Below are 21,291 nucleotides of genomic sequence, written 5' to 3' on the forward strand. Positions count from 1 at the left end.
TGCTTGGTATCCTTTCATATTAACTCAATCCAAATAAGTTGGTGGTTATACTGTCAAACAATAATAATATTCTGAGGCTGTGTGTTATGTTACTTTAAAGATAACAGGAGATTTATTCTGAAATTCTTTGCATATTATTTATGCATTATCATATATAGTGAAGTATCCTTGATCAGTGCAGATGTGATTATGGGCTCCCATCTGTTTTACACCATGGCAATTTCAATTCACGAAGTCACTCTTTTATACAACCAAATTAATAAGAACTAAGTCCTATGTCTCAGCATCTTAGAGAAATTGGAAAAAGAATCAGTATATTCTTATCATAATTTGAATTTAATTTAAGTAGGTCAGATTGTTCAATATACCTGCTCACAGATACAAAGACCTTGAAGAAAAATGGTATTGTAATTTTCCTAGAAATCCTAGGATTTCCTAGAAATCACCTGCACCTGAATACAAACTATTGTCGTGGCAGTAAGCCTGCAATTATATGTTACTGTTGCAGTAAAGAAAAATGGTAATTCTTGTATTTCAATCTAAGTCAATTTTGTGGTTGTCGGACAGTCTTCAAGTATATATTTTTTGTGATATTTTGGTTGATAATGATGGCTCTACATAGAACAAAACAGATAAATTTAGCCAGATTAAATATGAGAGAATACTTCTAAGGTATGACGGCATAAAGAAATGACTATTTAGACCAGTGTTCAGAAGTTTTATTTTGTGGATTTTATATCATCCACTTCTGAGTTTACTTAGAACAATATTTAATATACGAATAAATGCTCCGTGGAGTTTTTTTTTTCCTTTTATCCTAAACTCCTCACAACTGATGTGATGCATCTTTACCTTCCCCACAGAATGTGCTACAGGGGGTGGAAGACTCTACTGCCTTAAATGTCCTTAGGAGAAGAATATGTTTTAGTGCAGTTGTTTAAAATGGGAGGCCACTTCTCAGAAAAGACAGGCTTTTGAGATATAGAGCCTTTGATACCAAATGAACCAGGAAAATTCCTATAACAGCAGATGTTACTACTCTGACATGAAAATTCCAGAGTAGAAGACAGGAAGCTGCCTTCTGAAGCCAGCTGGGAGGGACAGAGTATAGCTGCTGAAGCATTCACCCCCAGTGGAGGAGGAAAGGTGCTGAGAGTTACCTTGAACTCAGTGCACTAAGAAGAGCTGAGAGTGAGGGGTCTCTGCCAATAGCAGACACCTCCTGCAGCAATGTCCTGTGGAGGCCTAATGTTGCTGTAGCAACCAAAGTACTTTAAGAAATGTTGGAAGACAATTGTACCAATAGCAATAAAAAATAAATAAATAAAAAATAAAAAGTAGAGCATGCCTTAAAAATCCTACTGCTCTCAGAAGGCAAAAAAGGCCAAAGAGCAGTCTTAACGGCAGAAGGCAGTTTGAGAAAAATGTAATACCTAACATGGTTTTACATGTTGCAGGATGCTAGAGCACAATAGACCCCAAACAGTAAACAGCAATTCAATACAGATTAGAGTTCTTGCATCATTTGTTGACATTTTCTGCTGCCAGGTGCTCCCACAAAGACAGTAATTGGAAAAGTTGCCAGCAATGAGGCTTCTGAATGAATGGCAAAGGCAAGACTGACTCATAGACACTTGAAATTGTGACTGATATACCGTGCTGTGCTTTTGGCTGTGGTATAATATGTCATTTCTAAAAGGGTTACTTTCTTACCCTCACTGTGGAAAGCAAAATCAGGCGATTGGCTGGAAGCTTGTATTGGTTTGGGAAAAACAAGCCTGTTATGCCAAAGTCTGTTCTGTTTCACTGACAACTACAAAATAAGGATTTAAGTTTAAAGGGGACCATACACATAAATAATAGTCCCTAAGGGTTGTGAAACTATTCCCAAACATACATATTCCCAAAGCAGGTTCACAAGAACAGCCATACAAAAACAATTAGATGTTTAAGAAATATTATAGAAACATTCACAATTGTTTCCTAAATACCATGGAGAAGAGTCTATCAATCATCAACCAAGTCTTCAAAAAGCATGTAGGCTTGTGTTACTTTTTCTGCATGTCATGGGAGGGTGAGGGCCCCTTTGAGAAAGCAGAGACAACAGAGGTGTGAATGGAGAAACTTTAAAGAAGGAGGTGTGCAGGTGATCTTTGTGATGGACAGCAAGATTTAAATAAACTTTCTATTACTTACTCTGGACCTAACTTCACTACATGAAGGGGATCTCTGTTTGACTTGATTTGATATTCCAGTGATGTGATGTATTGTGACAATAAGTAATTACAAATTTCTGGCTGCCTTGACTTATAAAGGATTCTTGGCCACAGTTTTGCACTGGCAAAACATATTGTCTTGTTTGATACCCAGAGAGGGCTACTGTTGTAATATACTGAGGTGAATAAGGACCATGCCACAGAGGACCATGTTCTTTTGCACAAAGTATTTCAGAATACTGTAAACTGGAAGTTATTTTTCCATGTGAAAGGCCAAGAGCCAACAAAATCCTAGGTATGTGTTTAATGTAGAAATACAGGAGTATTTCTCAAGTATAATTTAAATTAAGATCTAGATCTTATCATCATTGCTTGACCAGCTAATGAAGTTATGTTTCACTTGCAGATTTATTTCTTATGGCTTCTAGTATTTTTGTACTACAATTTTCTGCATGGCCTTGTTTTAAAACGCATTAAAATTTAAAACTTTGTTATGGTCTTTATTTTAGTAAAAAAGATCATCTACTCATGTGTAAACAAAACATGAATCTTCTCTGTTTCAGCAAAACCCCACTGAATTGAACAAATATTTAATCAATGATCACAATTACAGTAATTTTATATAGTTCCCAAGTGCAGTGAATCTATGTAAAGTGTCTTTAAAATATTACAATAACTTTAAGCACATGAATGAGTCCAATGATTTCAAAACAAGATTGCTTGAGTAGACGTTCCAAAAACGTAGACTGCTTCTACTTTTTTTCGTGTTCTTGTTTTGGGGACTGATTTCTTAACTTTGCTAATCCTCATTGAAAAGGCTTAATTATTAAAATGTTTTTACTCAATTAGCTTTACAGAATTCATTGTAACAGAAAAGTTTATAATTAAAGTCATTATGATTGTGATCAGATGTCCTTGAGAAGCAAAAGACAACCAAACTTACATTCCTTTATCTGGTCAAGGGTAGAAAAACACAAATTAATTCTCTACTAAATTTTTGATTGTTAAAAATAAATTAATCCTTACCTTTCCAAAACTCCCTTTGCCAATAGCCCGCAATATTTGAAAATGGTCAAAGTTAACTGGAAAATAAAGCAGAGAAGAAAAAGTATACAGTTTGCAAAGTGCTAAGTCAGAATCAGAAATCAGATAACAACAGTAACAGCAGTGCTTCCAACTAGTGTAATTTGGCCATGTGATACTTGCATTCTTCCCTTAAAATATCAAATATATTGAATAGGTAGCAAAAGATTTGCAGTAAAATAAGCACCACTGATTTTATTCATCAACCAATGTTGTTCCAATATCTAGCGTCTCCAAAAAGAAACATACCTCTGTTTAACCTACTAACAAGATAATACGTTAGCATTACACAGCATTTTCAAGAAAGATTAAGATCTATTAAAAGAGTACTGAATAATTCAGGTAAGCAATTCCCATCTACTAGTAGAATATGTAGTGATATAAGGGTAGTGTTCTTCCAGTAATCGCTGTTCATGCGATGTTTCCCACATTCTGTTATGGTGAAGAAAGCTTATCCCATGGTGACCTTACTAGGATCAGCCCCTATGAACTTTTCCACCTTAATACTAATATTGGTACACATCTGCTACATCATGCTACATTGCAAGACTATTTCACTAATTCAGAGTAAGTTTGTTTAAGAGAATTGCACTTAAATCTAAATTCAGTGAATTGGAGTTGACAAAGTTAACTGAAAATTAATTGGATTTTTTAAAAATTTAATTTAAAATAAAACTTCCCTGTGTTCTTGGCTTCAATACTTTCAACTATGTGCCTGTTACTGCCATAATAGTAATCAGAACAACTATGGAAACAGACTGTCACTGTAAATAATGGCAACATGAATAAGTGCTACAAAATATGGCTCAAATTTTGATGAAGATAATCCTATAAAGCAAATAATACTTTAAATATCTATCAAAAACTTGTACTGGCTCATGCTAAATGGTGAGTAGAGTGTTGCCAGGTTGATGTATATTAAGAGACTGAAAAGGGATAAAATCTTATTTTCACTGTTACGGTCTCATTTATACTACTCATGTCCATCCCCCAAGCTCCCTTCCAACCCCTGCAATTCTGTGATTCTATGTGATTTTTTTTTTTTATTTATTTGTGCTTGCTTACACTGTCTTCAAGGGAAGATGATTACCCCTTTCATTAGTGCAGCTATAGCAACCATCTTCTTGGTAATTACTGGAGACCAAATCAAATCCAGATCTAACAGATCTGAAAGCAGCAGACTCTCATCTTGAGCAAACAAAGATGGTAATTGTGAATATAGTCACTTAAGGATTTGGATACTAAAATGAAAATGCATAACTTTGCATAGATTAACAAGTTGCTATTGCTGGAAAACAAGTTTTGTGCTGAATCACATAACACTTATGGTTATTTAGGCATCTGGAATAGACAAGACTCTTTATCAAAGACTTGTGCTTTTGTTCTCTGCCCACAGTTTTTACCAGTGGAAGACTGCCTTGTAGTTCCTGCTGGTCAATACTGGTGTGAGAGGCAAGATGGTCAGTTTAGGAAAATGCCTTACACAGAGGCACATCAACATAAACCTTTTTGCTGTAACTCATCCTACCCAGGCACATGCCCCAAAATAAAGGAGTAAGAGTTTCATGACTAGGATCTTTGAATTGATCAAGTAGTTTCAGTAGGAATTCAACACAGAATTAAGAATATTCAAATAAATGTGTTCATCTAATTTGTTTCTTTGATAAGCAAACTTAATCAATTTTTTCCTTCAGCATACTGGCATTCTCTGTCACTCCCTTTCTTTAAAAGCTTCTGTTGTTTTCTGTTTGCTTCAAGCAGCTTTAACAAATACTTTCATTAATGAAAGCTTATTTTGACTTTATTCTTTACCTTGCAGGCATCCAGGTGAGGCCAGCTCCCAAGCACAACCAGAAAATTGTTGATGCAGTCTGTAATTGTCTGAATTTAATTCAAGTCACATTTCACTGGGACTTGACTATATAATTGTGCTGAAACCTGGCTGGTTTTGAAATGTATCAATTTGATGAATTATTTCATTTTATCCATTTTCATTTTGGAACTCATTTTATGCAAAACCAAAATTAAGCATTTATTTTTAGCCATTTTTATTGTCCATATACTTCTACTCTATTTATCTGCTCCTTGTTCTCCAGCAGTGTTTATTGCTCTGAGCAATTAGGACAACTTATTTTGTTACTGGAATTGGTTGTAAATTGAACTTTCCTAAGACAGAGGTGATTAAATGAGGTGTTAAACCATGAGATTTAATATGGATTATTCTTATATGGTAAGTCAAATAAGTGGCTAAGAAACATAATCACAATGATTGATAAAATTTTCTTAATTTTTCTATTTAGCACTATAAGAAAGTTGGATGTTAAATTTTCAATTCTTCATTAAGAAACAATAGTATTTTGTATTTGTACTTCACTGTTCTGTCAGCCTTATCTGAAATCAAGGTACAATTATTGTAATTTTTTTTTTTTACAAGAGAAAAGAAAGATCATTTTAAAGACTGTGCAAGCATGTAAATACAAAAGTCTGCATTTGAAATGAGCCACAGTTGTAGACACTGCATTTTTCTGAAAAGTGTTAATTCTCTAAGCTGAGACAAGTTTATCTCTTTTGATCATTCAAACATACGCATAATATGTAATCAAAAACTGGGCATGTTCTTCTCTTGGGACGTTGGGAAAGGATAACAAAAGAGAAAAATTTGCAATTGAGACCAATGTCAAGGTCAGCTGAGAAAGAGATGTTTTATGTCTCAGCCCCATCAACAGCAGATCAGCCTCATAGAAGTCCTGTTTGCACCACAAGTTCCCAGAAGAATGGTCAAGCTAAGTTAGTTATTGCTAGACCAGACATTCTCTTCAAGAGGTTTTAATCTCCAACTGTCAGAATTTCTGGCTCAATTTATTCATCACATTTTTTATATTTTTTTTAACATTGTGTGTGTACTTTTTCTCCTTTTCTCCCATTGTGTGTGTCCCTTTTCTCCCAGTGAAAATTCAACACCATAGGTTCACCACTTATTCTAAGAATTACAGCTCACTATGACCTCTAGCATTTCCAGCGTTCAAAATATCGTCAAGATCACATGCTGCCTTTTCTTCTGTGCAAAGATATCACAAATATAGTATTCTTGTCCTTTAAAACATGACATGTCTAACTCTCTTGTGGAGCCTGGTGTTATAGCTAATGACATTTTTTCTAGCACAAAACCCAGCTGAGATAATGGTGTGGTTACAGAAGGACATTTTCTTCAGTAACTGTAATATTATTATTACTCTTTTAAAAATAGTTTGGCATCATTTTCTGAAGAACAATTTTCTAACTTTGTGAGAACTTCTTTAATTTCACTACTATACCATACTTACAATTTTGAACTTGAATTTTTAGAGTACAGACATTTTTCAGAAACCAAAACTAATTTATGTTGTCTTCAACTAATATTCCACAAAGGCAAATTCACAAAATGAAGTTGTATTAAAAGCAAAGTGAGGAAGTTCCATTTCAGTTTTAATGGTTTTCATCAATTTGGAAAAAACAAGATGTATTATGTTCTCAGTTCTCCATCTCACACCAAAAAGAGAAAGTCACCATAAATTAAAAACTGAGGACTATGGAATAAAACAGAAGTATTTTAACTAAAGGAGAAATTAGACCAGCGTTTACAATGCTTGTTTCATAATATTAGAGTGACTGCTGCTTGATAATTTCAGTAATGAGATATATATTCATATAAATTAAAGAATTTCATTTATTTCACTTAAGTCACACTCAAGTCTTAAGCAAATTCTATTGCACAGTTTCAAGTCTCTGTTAAAAACTTTATCCGTAAATTAGCCCAATGTAGAGCATTTTCCAGCAGCTTAATAGTGAACTAAAAAAATCTTGAATGGTAATAATGATACCATATAAGAACATAATATTTTTACCCTTTCAATTGCATTTTTACAAACCTAGAGCAGTCTAGTGTTACCTAGCATTTGTTCAAGAGTAAATTGAGCCTTGCCTAAGAGTCAATATGTATATCAGGTTGATTCTACATAGAGCTGACATCTACTATTCTTCCTGCAGCTGAGGAAAATTTATAGCATGTATATGTGATTCCTCTGAAGACACTAAACATTATCTGGAATAACTGGAATAATAATGCATCTACAGGAGAAAATATCCAATCCAAATTTGTCAAAGCACAGATATACACATTCCTTGCATCACAGAAAAGAAATGAACAGCTCTTCAATTAAAATGAATCAACTAAAAAATTAAGAATTTAATAAACCTTGAGAGCTAAATCCAGCCATTCTCCTTCTCTAGCTGATAGTCACTGATTTATTTGGTTTCTGTGGCAGCAGCTAAAACCCAAACATGAGTCTTAAGACATTAGAAAGTGAAGAGTAAAGATGTATTTGTAACACAAATTGCATTTCTAGATTTACTCTCAACTGACTTCAACAGAAAACAAAACCATGAAAATGTGATACAGATATCAGTCTAAGGAAATTGATTTTTAAGTCTTGGATGTTGTGGTTTCAGAGAACTTTAATGCTTCCTACTTCTGGGTGACTCAGAAAAACAGAGTAACAACTAAATCAGATTTTCTCTCTAGATTTGGCCCGTATGGTTTACTGCTTTAGACTCAGTGGACAGCAGTGGTTTTAGGATTCCAAACCTGTTCTGCAGTCTTCTTTACATGTGCCTCCTGTTCATACTTTCCAGCCTTTCCCAGAGTGAGCCACAATTCTGTGCTAACAGGACATCTGTAGGTCTCAGCAGCCTTCAAACCTTATTAAGATTGCTCTACTATTTCCACACAGGAACATACAAGATTAATAACCAAGTAGATACTGCCATATACATTCAGTATTCATTATGGAGTCACCAGCTTGAATGGATATAGACAGAAGAAACATGAAAAGTGCTTAGAAATTAGATTAAGGAGCATGAGTTGGTTAGGGTAGTCATAAAGATCTGCACTCCATCATGATTTGTTGATGACAAATGCACTAGTGAAGAAAGATAGTTTAAATTAAGTATTGAATTAAATAAGAAATGAATTTTTGTTGACAGAAAGGGAAAAAGCAGCTGCATCTTTGAGGTGAGCAAAGAATCCAAAACCTGTATATATTCATTGGGCATATGGATGGAATGAGCCATCCCTATGAATTAATTGACTTTGGAGCGCAATAATTAGAAAGAGTTACATAACTGAAGGACAAGAGAAAAGTATTTTCAGAGCTGATTTTATCTCATTAATGATGAAGCACGGCATTTTCTATCATTGTGTTTAGGGGCTTTGCATTTAAATTGCATTACAATGAATCAATTCTTCAGACAGTGTTTTAGTCTTGATATAAGCTGCTACTAATTATTACATTAATCATTTTTTATAATTAGCCAGAATTTACTTGCAATGAGAGTGCACCTGAATGTCAGAAAAATGTAATTCATAATTCAGCTAATTTTGCTTTGAGTTTAAAGACACATTTCAGTCTGATCATGTTTTGCAAACTAAAATATGGAAAAGGTAATTCTTGTGTCTTGGGAAACTCCGATACTTGAACATTAGTCTACTCTCAGAAAAAAGAAAAGAAAAATTTTTGATTTTGAAAGTAACTTTATGTTATGAATTGAAATAAAATTTACATTTTAAACTGATACCATTTTCGCATTCTAAAATATCAGAAGCAGTTCACAATAGTCAACTTCCACCCTGCTACAACTCTAGTCAAAGAAACTCAAAACAATGTCGTCCATCTTATGAAAGGAAATATGTATTTCAGCTCCCTCTATCTAAACGAAATGTTTCTATGATACTGAAAAATTTCAATTTCAGACTTCATAATGGATCCACGGTTGTTTGTTTAATGGTAGATCATACTAAGAATTACTCCTTGTGATGATGACCATGCCTGATCATCTATGATAGATCTTTGACTGGACTACATCTTCCATCAGTGAGGTAAACTCTTACCACTTGCATGACACACACTGTTCACTTAGGGGCAACACAAAATGAAATCATTCTGAAAAGGTAAATTTGAATTTCATTCCAAGTTATAAAAACAGATTTGTTTTCTCAATACGATACTTTTTTTTTTTGTATAGGAAATTAACAACATTTTGATATTGCATTAAAGTAAATTTCCCTTTAAAAAGTAGTTTCAAAGGCAGAAGATAGTTACCTTCATAGGGAACTTATAGCACTTACTACTGCAGGAAACCTTGTGAAAGCAGATAGCCTGTCCCAAAGGTGTACAAGGGAAGTCTGCAAGCAACTTCACTGTTTAGGTAACTGAGAAAGATGCCAAATCTGAGCAGTTTGAATGCAACCAGAATCCTGCTCACTCTGTTCAGTAGAAAATAATTTATTCATTAGAAAAAAAAAAAAAAAAGGTTAAATCAGCTTGCCAGTTTATGGTAGTACAAATGATACTGCATAAGCCAGGGAATCTCTGATCCAGTGCAGGGCAGTGTCATTCAGCACAGGAATGGTGATCTATAGAAGACACTGTAAAGAGCCAGCAAGATTTATTTATTTATTTATTTTTAAGTGGAGAAAGTAAAACTGAGAAGGTCTAACTGGATCATTTTTGTCAATTTACACATATCATATAATCATCACTTCCAGTCTCTAAAACTCAATTTTTATACGTTATACTTTTACGTTGTTGTTTTAATATTGAAGTAGAGCTCAGACACTCATCCCATTAAGTATGCTGGCTATCATTCTTCTATTTTCTCCTCAGACATAAGCAATCAAAGGCAATAAAGGTAAGATAGTTTTAAGTCATTCTTCTAAGCAGATGTTTTGCCTCAGACAGCAGTCTCAGGAAGAAAACCAAACTTCCTTCTAAAACAATAGAAATAATAACATAACATACTATACCAAAAAGATTTGAATCAACATAGTCTAAACATAATAACATAGTCTAACATAGTACAGCTGCTATTATTTGAAGACAGAATTACTCATTTAATCTAATGAATTTGAAATTATTTCTCATTAAGTAAACAAACAATATATTGAATAGAAGTGATAGCTAGGCAGAAAAGAGGACATCAAATATGTGTTGTTCTTGCAAAAAGTCAGCTATACCCTCTAGCCCAAGTTGATAGCATGTCCTCGTAGGCAGTGCACTATAAAATAGGAAAAAATGACCATCTGCTTAACTTCACCATTGATGATGTGACCAGCAAAAATTAGCACAGAATATTATATATTTTATTCTTTTCTGGGAGGGGAGGGTTCTGAGGGGGGGGGGGGGGGGAGAGGGGGAGGGAAGTGTCCCAAAATAGTGAACAAAGGCATCAACTAGTTCAGAAAAGGGTAGAACTATAAAATAGTGAGAACCAGTGGGATTTTTCTAAGACAGACTAAGAGAGACCTGTGCAGTCAAGGTGTTGTAGGTGAACAACAGATAAAACATTCTTCTAATAATACTTCCATGCCCATGGGATGGAGGAGTATTGATCAGACCAAATTGGTCTGTAAACAGCAATTTGGTACCACAAACTGAGAGCAAGAGATTAAGCGCTGCTGATGAGCCATCAACTTAGAAGGCCTTGATCCTGTGGGTCAGGTTAGTGTAATCCCTTTGCAACACTATATTGAAGCAAAACTTATCAATTGCTCGCTGACATCATGATGACTAGTCCATACATCATCTATACATCAAGCTGAAAAGATAAATGTGGACTTCAAATTCAGGGGCTTTCAATTTAAATTAAACAAAAAAGTGAAAGGAGTTTGCATCACCAAATCTACTACTGTTTTTCAACAGCTAGCAAATAACCACAGACTGTTGTGAAAGGCCTGGGGACTAATAGGGACTTTATGTACTGAGGTATAAGTCAGTGCTATGAAAAATAACATAAGAAGCCAGATATTTCTCAGAATGGACAGAAATGTGAAAATTTTTACCATTGCTACATAGCCATAATTGGTACATATCAATGAGTTTGTTTAACTGCACCAGCTTGAGCCCACAAAAGTTTTGATGGTAGCTGGGAACAGTTACACATTTGTGCATGGGGTGCTTACATCTTGTGCACAGAATTCATTGTAACTGGCCATCTGAAGGTACATGATTCTGTCTCCAGGTAGGCTGGCACTGAATCTGTGTGATATGAAGAACTGATATTATTAGATTATTAGGTTTAGTGTGTTCAGTAATAATGGCCATCAATTGCAACTTAATCCCATAGCCTGGCCCTTGTTGCCAGATCAAAATAATTAGGATTTATTTAGGCAATGTCAATTCTTCAGGATAACTATAAGCTAATTATCATAATGGAAGATTTTGCAATTACTTTCGCTGTATCTTCATTCTATTTGCATATAACATTTGGGTAACCTTTTTTTCCTAGTCTAAAAAGGTTTCGTTTGCATAGACTGGGTTATTTAGTGAAAAATAATTGGGAATTCTGATATAATTCTAGTCATTCATCTAGGTGTCTACTATAAAACAGTAATTTATAAAATTTTACCATTATAAATTCAGAAGTCAGTAAATCTAATTTTTTTTTTAAGAGCAGTGAATGTTTTAATAAAGTTGCAATGAAGGCAATTCTGTTTTGCCATAGGACAGAGCTTTAATTCATAAAAGTGGTTAACTTAGTATCAATGCTTGAAACATCAAAGATCACCAAGAAACTACTGAACAGATGTAGTAGACCCTGTCACTGTCAGTGAGTAGCTGATAAGACTTTATGAGTCTCTGTGCTGTTCATAGATATTTCAAAGGGTAAAGCTGACATTAGAGCTAAGGAGTGAAATTTCATAACCTGTTCAAATACAAAATATCTTCAAGAGTTTCCATAAGTAATGATATATAACACCCTTTTGAGGAGAAAAGTGGGTTTCTGATGATATTGCCTACTTATGACTAAGATGACAAAAAAGAATCTCTGTAATCTATTGCTAGAAGAAATAGGTTGACAAGTATGTCCAACAGAAAATGTACTTCTTAACAAAATATATTGCTATAATACAGAAAGCCTATGTTCCTCTTTAACAATAATGGATTTCCTCAGGAGATCAGGAAACACATAACAGAATATGAAGCATCTTTTTTCAACTAGAAAGTGGGAATATTCTCCTCCCACAGAGTTACTATGAGGATAACCTCATTAATAACTGAACTGGAGGGGAGGGAAGTTGCTATGGAATAACATGTCAAATTTCAGTGGACCAAACACTTTTTTCCTATGATAAAAATCACCAGCCATCGTCAGGTGAAGGACAACTATTTAAACAAAATTATCAACAAAATCCTCTCTGAGGCATCAGTCGATTTTATCCACATGGAGGCCTTATAATGCCAGGGGAAGAGGGGCAAGAAATCCCTTTGCTTTAGGCTTCTTTGTGTGGTGGCTCTAAGACTATTCTTCCTTCTGATAGGATTGCAGAAAATGAGTTTTGGTGCTGTGTTAGTGGGAGGATAGGAAATCATGTGAGTAAGATTTTATCCAAACATCTAGACAAACTACAAGTTACTGTCCTCTTTTTCTTCTAATTGATGTCCCTTTCTGTCTCCAAAATTGTCTGCAAAAATCTTTTTTTTTTTTTCCTAAACCACAATTACAAATAGGACCCTGGTAGCAATTAAGGACAATAAAGGGTGAGAAAGATTCATGTTTCAGTTAGGATTCTCCTATTTAGTCTTTGTAAGCCCAAACAGAACCCACAGGTGTCAAAAGAATAATGCCAGTCCTAGCTCATAACAAAAGTATTCTGAATTGTGAATGGAGCAGTAGAGTTGATATTTACTTACCACAGTGAGGTTACTGCTCATTAGTTTGGTAGCAGAGATGCTCCCACCAGGGGAAAAATCTTTCAAAAGAAGTAGTAAAACCTGCCAGATGTAAATGTGGCTATCCAGGTCTGATTTATCTTTTGGGATTTGAAAATAGTGTCAAAATAACAAGAATTTCCAGAACAATTTCTGACGATTTCCAGGAACTTGTATTTCATGGCTCTTGGAATAGCCAACTTTAAAAATGTCTTATATGACTGGGATCTGAGGACACCATTTAAGACTACCAGTCCATTATCATCTTCACCTGCCTCTCTCCCACCACCACCTTGCCATGGGTTCAGGAGACCCACTGCAGCTGGAGTCTGGATCCAGTCACTGTGAAACCTACTGCATGTAACAGAACTCCAAGGAATCTGGCTGGGACCCATCCTGTGTTTGCTGAGCTGTGCTTCACCTGAGCTAGGCTGCAGTTAAGTCCATGCCTGGTTATGCACCTAATCTACCATTTGAACTTTTGGACACTACTTTCCATCACTTACCTTCAATGCTCATCTAGCTTGGGGTCAGTAGGTTGCACGCATGTTGATGAGGCCACCACCCCTCCCTGTTCCTGCTGCACAGTGCCATTTTCAGACTGGACACAAATGTTTTACAGTAATGGGATAGAACTGCAGGTAGCAGTAACTGAAGATAGTGTGAAACTAAAGATAGTGTGAGGACTGGAAAAAGGAAAAGTTGCCTCTGGTTATGGAAGTGATCTGGTGCTCAAAAGTATCTGGCTTTTTATTATAGCTAGAATTCTTACTATTTCTCTGTATGAATCATTTTATTTCATAAGAATCATTTCACTTTCTCTGTCATTTTGGAGTAAAAGCTCTTGGTACTCCAAGAGGCTTTTTACCTACATGTTCAAGGTGAAACATTTATCAAATTTGAATCTGATTCAAATTTGAATTTGAACACGATCAATAAGAGTAGAGTTGAAGCGATAACCTAAATTAGTAGTTGAATTTAATATTTAATATAACATTTCTATTTTGATGTTTCTTTTTTTTTTTCTTTTTTTTTTTTTCTTTTTTTTTTGGTGACTGTTTCTTTCAGGGTGGATAGAGAGAGTAGAAAAAAGTATTTCATACTAGCAGCTATATTTAATTCATAAAGAACCTGCAAAATGTCAGTGCAACTCAAATATCCTTAAATAGAGGTTTGCAGATAAATATTTTGTGATGAAATTGGTTGTTTTGATATTGAGACTAAATAAGATGGTTGGCTGCTGTACATACAGTGGCCATCTAACTGTGGCAGTTTTTGGTTTGGAGCTCATTACTTATTCTCTTATCATTGCACCACTTACCTCTGGGGAGTCCTTCCAGTGATAATGTAGAGATATTTCAGCCTGATATAAGCACACTTATTTACACACCACAAGCAATTACTTCAAAGTCGATAGACCCAAGCATTGCTGAAAACAGTAAATATGAATAAGAAAATTGGGGCCTTTGTCTGAAACATGAAAAAAATTTAAAGTAAGCTTCGATACAGTCACAAAACAAAGCAAATCCATCTCATCGCCACTCCATGGCTCTCAGCTGGCACCAGGGTGGCTGAGGACAGGAGGGCTTCAGACTAAACACAGTTCCCAGATTTATGGCTGGGGGCAAGCATTAACACCAGGTCAGTAGACTCTCTCAGCCACAACTCAATTTATAAAGACTTATATTATATCACCACACAACAGGAATGAATAAAAAGATTCATTTGATCTAGGGGGTGCGTAGCTAAATGGTATTAATGGAAATAACATCTAATTTTAACAGCAGAAATTATTAGCTGTAGAGCACAAACAGTGAACAGCAGAGGATAAAACTGTTGAGTGCAGCAGAAGGTTTGTTACTTGTAATGCCTGAAACATTTGGTGCCATTAATTGTACTCATACCAATTCTGTATAACCACAGAAATAGAATCTCAAGTAATTTTATTTATAGATGAAAATATGTTAGATGAAAATAGTGAATATTGATGATTTGTTCTAGAGTTCTCTACTACATACACCAGATCTATTTTAATGCAACTAATGTACATACAAAAAAAAAATCTATGGAGAGAGAAAGAGGGATGATTAATACAAGTATAGTTATGTTTTCTTAACTAGAATAATACTGTGAATTAGTAGATCGAAGCTTCCTCTGGCTGATTTTTATGAAAAGAACACTAAATAGTCTTGATTCTTCACAGTGCAAGATGAAAAACTTCCAGAATAACAAAGAAAGAAAAAAGTTTATTTTCTATACCAGCTGTATATGGTTCTGTTTGCTTGTTTGGTTTGGTTTTTGTCTAGGTTAATCAACAAACACAGATGGGAAAAGGTCAGGAAATTAACTTGAAGTCACTCTAGTGAAGAGAGTGAAGAAACTGAACTTGAAGAAATCTGTTCCATATGATAGTATTCATCATTTTTCCCTGAGTGGTCTGCTCTGCTGTATTTTCTTTTTCTAAATTACATAGACCACTCCAAAAGTAATGCCTCCTATTTATTTCCATATCCCCATGGAAACTACAACAGATACGAAGAACACAAAAATACTGTTTGATAATGCAAATTCTCAGCTACAGAACACTCCTGTTCTGTAGTGATAGTAACCGCCATTAGATGTGCATTTTCACAAGCAATGAACGAGAGCCTGCCTGCCACACTTGTAAAAATTTCCACATGCAGAAGTGACTCACTGTTTTTCACTACTGCTATGATGGTGTTGTTGCTAGGAAGATGTTGCCTGTTCAGTCTTTCTATCTTTCATTAGCCCAAATAGATGGAAGTCATAAGGCACCAAATCCAACCTATATTGTGGGTGTGGTAGAACAGCTTAGCCACGATTGGCAGTGTGGTCCACAATCTTCAAACTGGTATGAGACCTGCAATTGTTGTGTTGCAAGATAAAAGTTGATTTCCTCTCTGGCCTGACACTACAGGCAGTGTTCTTTCTGTTCCTATGTGAGCATTTGTAGGACCCACCTGATGCAAGCTTTCTAATATTTCAGTGCTGACACCATTATTTCCAACTCACTGAACCCAGTTCCCTGATTCAGCCTATTCCTGCTGGTGAGCTATCAAGACACTCTTTGTCACATTCTTTCACGTGGCTGTACATGGACATCCAGAACATGGCTTATATTGAACATCACTATTTTCTCCGCTGAAGTGAACCCACCACCTCACTGCGATCACATCCACTGTTTGATCTCTATAAACAGTCAGCAAGCATTGTCAAAGAGTACCATTTAATCCACATGGAGGAATTCTGTAACACACCTTTCTTTCATAAACACTTCTATATCAGACACCATTTTGTCAGACTGCCCATCTGCTGCCATCTGTCCCACAGCAATAAAATGTAACAAAATATTGGCAGGAAGGTTCAACCTCTATTGCCATACCACTAACATCTCACTCTGATTTTGTGGGACAACATAGTGAAATAAGAGGCAATACTCTTTGGAGTAGCCCTCGTTGAACATAGTGCAGGACATCCTTTTCAATAACAAAGGTATCTGGCCACTTAAAGCATCAGAATGCCACTTACAGACAAATGTCTGTAGATGAAAAGGTGTATATATACATGATCTATCTAGCAGAGGAAGCTGAGGAGGATGAGAGCTGGTCTTATAGCTCTTCACTGGCATTTGTATGCCCAGGGAAGCATTCAAAATTCTCCACATCTCACTGGAAACAGTGAGAAAACTGAATGTCACAAGAAGTATCTTCTTCTCTAAGAGATCCTGAAAGAGAGGCTTTCTATTAAAGTATTTAAAATCTATGCCTGTCCTCCTTCCAGCGTCTGTAACATAAACTGATGGCTCCTGGCTTAGGAGAACAAGAGGTCTGAAATCAGGACAGCACCTAGCATAAGTGCTCAAAAGCACTGAAAACATGTCATTTCTTCGCTGCCATGTATTACTTAATAGTAATACTCTCTGAACTGTCGACACAGCCTCTCAAATACCAGAAAAACCTTGTGAGAAGCCATTTAGAGGGAAGACTGCCTGTCCACAGGACCGACTCTTTGCATGTTCTGCCTCCCACAGCCTATGTCTACTATATCTACCCAGGCAACTATTAGCTGCTCTCTTCTCCTGTTCATCAATAGAGAGTTCTCTAACAGAATACTGAGTTCCTCACAGAAAGTTAGGATTATCAGAAAAATTCTGTACTCTATGACCCTTTGTCAGCAAAATCCTACAGCGCTTAGTGACTTTTCCTCCCACTATACCCAAATTTACCCCAGTAAATACTAACTTGATTTATTTTATAGCAGTGCTCTGTGCATAAGATTGTGCAGCTATCACTGTAGTTTTCATAGGCTAGAACAGTCAACTTTGAAGCTGAATGTAACATAATATCTTTTTCCTGATTTTCAGAAAGGGTCTTTTTATTTTCTTTTGCTCTTTGACTTCAGGTTCTGTGTAGCAAATCACAGTGCCTAAGATGTGCATTCTCCCAGAAGAGTTTGCAGGCTTTACTACTTGAACAAAGGTTTATCTGAACATAACCCCGAAAGGCATAAATACAATGATTGTAAAATGTAAAAGCAATCCAAGAGAAAGCAGATGATTTCAGAGAGGTACGGAGGACGCTCAGGAGCTTAGTAGTAATTTCACATATTACTTCTTTGTTTTACCAGACTAACAGCTAATAACAGAGAACAGCAAATGAAAACTAAGAACAGATTTCAGTGCTCAGCAAGAGAGGAAAAAAACAATATCATAAGGAATTACAATTACTGGAGGCATTAAGTCAGTTTGCATTTTTAGATGTTAAATAAGGATTGACGATATTACTCCAAATGTAGGAAAAGGAATTATTATGTTTTTTTATGACCCATTGGTATATATTGCTGCATAATCTATTTTACTTAATACAACAATCTTATGCAGAATAGCATTAGTAATTCTGTGACACAGCTAGTACTCTGTGCTAGTACTCTGTTTTCTTTGGTATCAAACCAGGCTAAAAGCAACTGGGCAGAAATTAACAACTGCCTTAGCATTATCTAAAAGTTTTCAAAATTCAAAGAACTTAAAAAAAAAAAAAAAAGAGAGAAAGAAAATTAAAAAATGTGAAACAAAGTAAAAAGCAAGAAAACTCTCTCAAATCGAAGCAGGATGCTAAAAAGCACATTACTGATATATTTTTCAGTTTGATTCAAATAACAAACCTGTATGGCTTATTTGATAAAATATATACAAAATAAATGTTTTCAAAATAGAAAAGTGTAGAAAAGAATTAAAGAAATACAAAATGCAGACTTTAACACAACGATTTGATGTTGTAAAGAGAATATTTGCAATAAAATTCTAAAATTCATGGAGTTGGACTCGATGATCTTTGGAGGTCCCTTCCAACCCCTACAATTCTGTGATTCTGTGAAAATTCGAAAAACAAAGTGTCATCAACTACATCCAGTTATCATTAAAGCTTTAAAAACCAGCACAACAGGCTGCAACACTCCAACAATGCTTTGTTATTACATTCAAAGAGGCGTGCCTTTAATTTAATAGATGTCTTTGTGCTGATTATGGAATAAATGACAGTAACATATGTGTTTATACCGCTGTTAATAAGCTTGTCATAACATAAGGGAAAATACTTTTAAGAATAAAAGCATTACAGAATTTAATGCTTGTGTGTCAAGGCTTGTGACAGAGATTGTAGAAAAGGGATGTAGAAGAAAAATATATTATAGATAGAAAAAACACTTGTTACTTTGTGCAAAAGCTAAGCACAAAAATGAAGAAAAAAAAAACTGATGGGCTGCATACAAGTACAATAAACTGAAATCTACAGAAAGCTTTTCTTGTTGCACATTGCTAGATTTCCCAATAGATAAAGAAAGCCAGATTGGGAAATATCTGAAGTTGACAGCCACTAGATGAGGACAATGATTTAAGCAGAGACGTAAGATTCTTATAAATGTTTTGTGCAGAGTTCAGATTTCTAGTGGTTAAATACAAAATTGTCAAATCTCCTTACAAATCCTAGCCAGTTCATCTAGATTATTTGATTTACTTAAGAAAATACACAGTTCATAGGAGCCAATGTGGAAACATGGGAGATGAGTGGACAGCGATTGGGTGAGAGACAATTACAACGTAAATACTTCTTTGTGGTACAAAATAATGTATTTTGTCCCTGGGGAGGAACTTCTTATATTGGGAAAGTGCATTTTATAAGGCCATACACTGAAAGGACAAGAGGAAATAGCTCTTAACTTGAAGTGGGTAGATTTAGACTAGATATTAGGAAGAAATTCTTTACTGTGAGGGTGGTGAGATACTGGAACAGGTTGCCCAGCGAGGCTGTGAATGCTCCCACCCTGGAGGTGTTTCAGGCCAGGCTGGATGGGGCTTTGAGCAACCTGGTCTAGTGAGAGGAGTCCCTGCCTATAACAGCGGAGGCTGGAATTAGATGACTTTTAAGGTCCCTTCCAACCCAAACCATTCTATGATATGATTCTATTTAAGAATGAAAGGCAAAAGAATCCTCATTTCTGCAATACGAAAGTACACTCATATTCTTACAGCTCCTTCTTGCCTAACACTTCAGTAGAGTGCTCAGATTTTCCTGAAAGCACACCACATGCTGCACTTCCCTTATATTTCTAAGAGTCACTGAAGCAGAAAACGTGAAAGGGAAAGTCTGGTAGCACTCACCTGCGAAGCAAAATGTACCTTCGTTTCTTCCTATTTTCCCTATGAATTTGTGTTTTATAAAACTAAATTATTTGTATCTATGTAAAACCTCTTCGCATAGAGGAAGCAAAATTAAAGCCCACATACTATATTCTCCAAAATATATTTTAAAAATATATAATTTTGAAGTATAATTTTATACTGTATATATATTAATTATAATGTTAAATTCTCAGAAATTAGGAAATTAATTGATGTTTTATGGGACACTGTATTAAAATAATCAGTCCTATATCCCAATAGCTGTATTGTATACTCAGTTGCCGGCTCACTTTAACAGTGGGCCCAGGTGAACCTCATGAGGTTTAACAAATCAAAGTGCAAGGCCTTGCACCTGGATCATGTCAACTATCAGTGCAAGCTGGTGGATGTAAGGATAGAGTACAGCCCTGCTGAAACAGACTTGGGGGTACTGGTGGATTGCTATCTGGACATAAACCAGCAATGTGCCCTCACAACCTGGAAAGTCAACTGTATCCCAGGCTACGTCAACAGAAGTGTGGCCACTGGGGTGAGGGAGGTGATCCTACTCCTCTACTCTGCACTGGTAAGACCTCAGCTGGAGTACTGTGTTGAGATGTGAAGTTATCAGGAAAAACATAGACCTGCTAGAGCACATCCAGAGGAGGCCACAAAACTGTTCTGAGGGATGAAGCATCTCTTCTATGAGGACAGGCTGAGAGAGCCGGAACAGCTCAGCCTGAAGAAGAGAAGGCTTCAGGAAGACGTGATAGTGACCTTTAAGTATCTAAAGGGGGGCTGTAAGAAAGAAAGGGATAGAATATTTAGCAGGGTCTGTTGTGTTAGGTGAAGGGTAAATGCTTTCAAACAAAAGAGGGAGGTAAGGAAAAAGTTTTTTCACAATCATAGTGGTGAGGCATAGAAACAGGTTGCCTAGAGATGTAGTAGATTTACCATCTTGGAGACAATCAAGGTCAGGTAGGATGGAGATCTGAGGAACCTGACTGAGCTGTAGGTATCCCTGTTCACTGAAGAGGAGTTAACAACCTTAAGAGTCCCTTCCATTCCAAACAATTCTGTGATTCTACGGTGTAGGTACCTTGGACCCCATCAACAAATATTGTGTGATATGAGTAAGTATTCCTCATAAAGCAAGTAGTTTATTGGCCTAAAATGTAGAGAAATAGAGCCAGTATATTCTTCAGAATAGTTATTGTATTAAAGCCTGAATGCCAGACAGTAAGACAACTTCATTCTTCTTCAACAAAAGAACAAAATTCACAGATGCTAGCCCATAATGTTTCTGGAAACACTCCTTGCTTGCTAAACAAACGAAACTGTGATTGAGTCCAAGGAAATTCTGGATAAGATTTAGTTAGGGAAACACTGATTATTGCCAGAACAAGATTTTGATTTTTGCAGAATAATGCTTTTTTTTTTTTTTGGCTTTTTCCATTTGTAGTGAAGCTTATGTATACACATGTACACAGTGTTCACAAATACATCAGCAAATTTATCAACAGCTCAACCTAAGCTTACATTAGGCAGTAAGTAATTAATGTTGTCTAAG

General features: G+C 35.7%; 2 protein-coding genes across 2 annotated transcripts in view; one reads left to right on the top strand and one right to left on the bottom strand.

The window, feature by feature from the left end:
- STX18 (syntaxin 18) overlaps window positions 1-21,291 on the top strand; it is a 540,575-nt gene that overhangs the window by 206,463 nt on the left and 312,821 nt on the right. The gene's annotated exons all lie outside the window — the stretch shown is intronic.
- The window catches only part of STK32B (serine/threonine kinase 32B), a 150,770-nt gene that overhangs the window by 120,436 nt on the left and 9,043 nt on the right, over window positions 1-21,291 (bottom strand). Inside the window, exon 2 of the mRNA XM_052681669.1 lies at window positions 3,243-3,298. Coding sequence (XP_052537629.1) covers window positions 3,243-3,298 — 56 coding nt within the window. The remainder of the gene's footprint in view (window positions 1-3,242; window positions 3,299-21,291) is intronic.

This window comes from Tympanuchus pallidicinctus, unplaced genomic scaffold, assembly GCF_026119805.1.
Source record: "Tympanuchus pallidicinctus isolate F22 unplaced genomic scaffold, pur_lepc_1.0 scaffold2, whole genome shotgun sequence".
NCBI classification, from domain to species: Eukaryota; Metazoa; Chordata; class Aves; order Galliformes; family Phasianidae; genus Tympanuchus; species Tympanuchus pallidicinctus.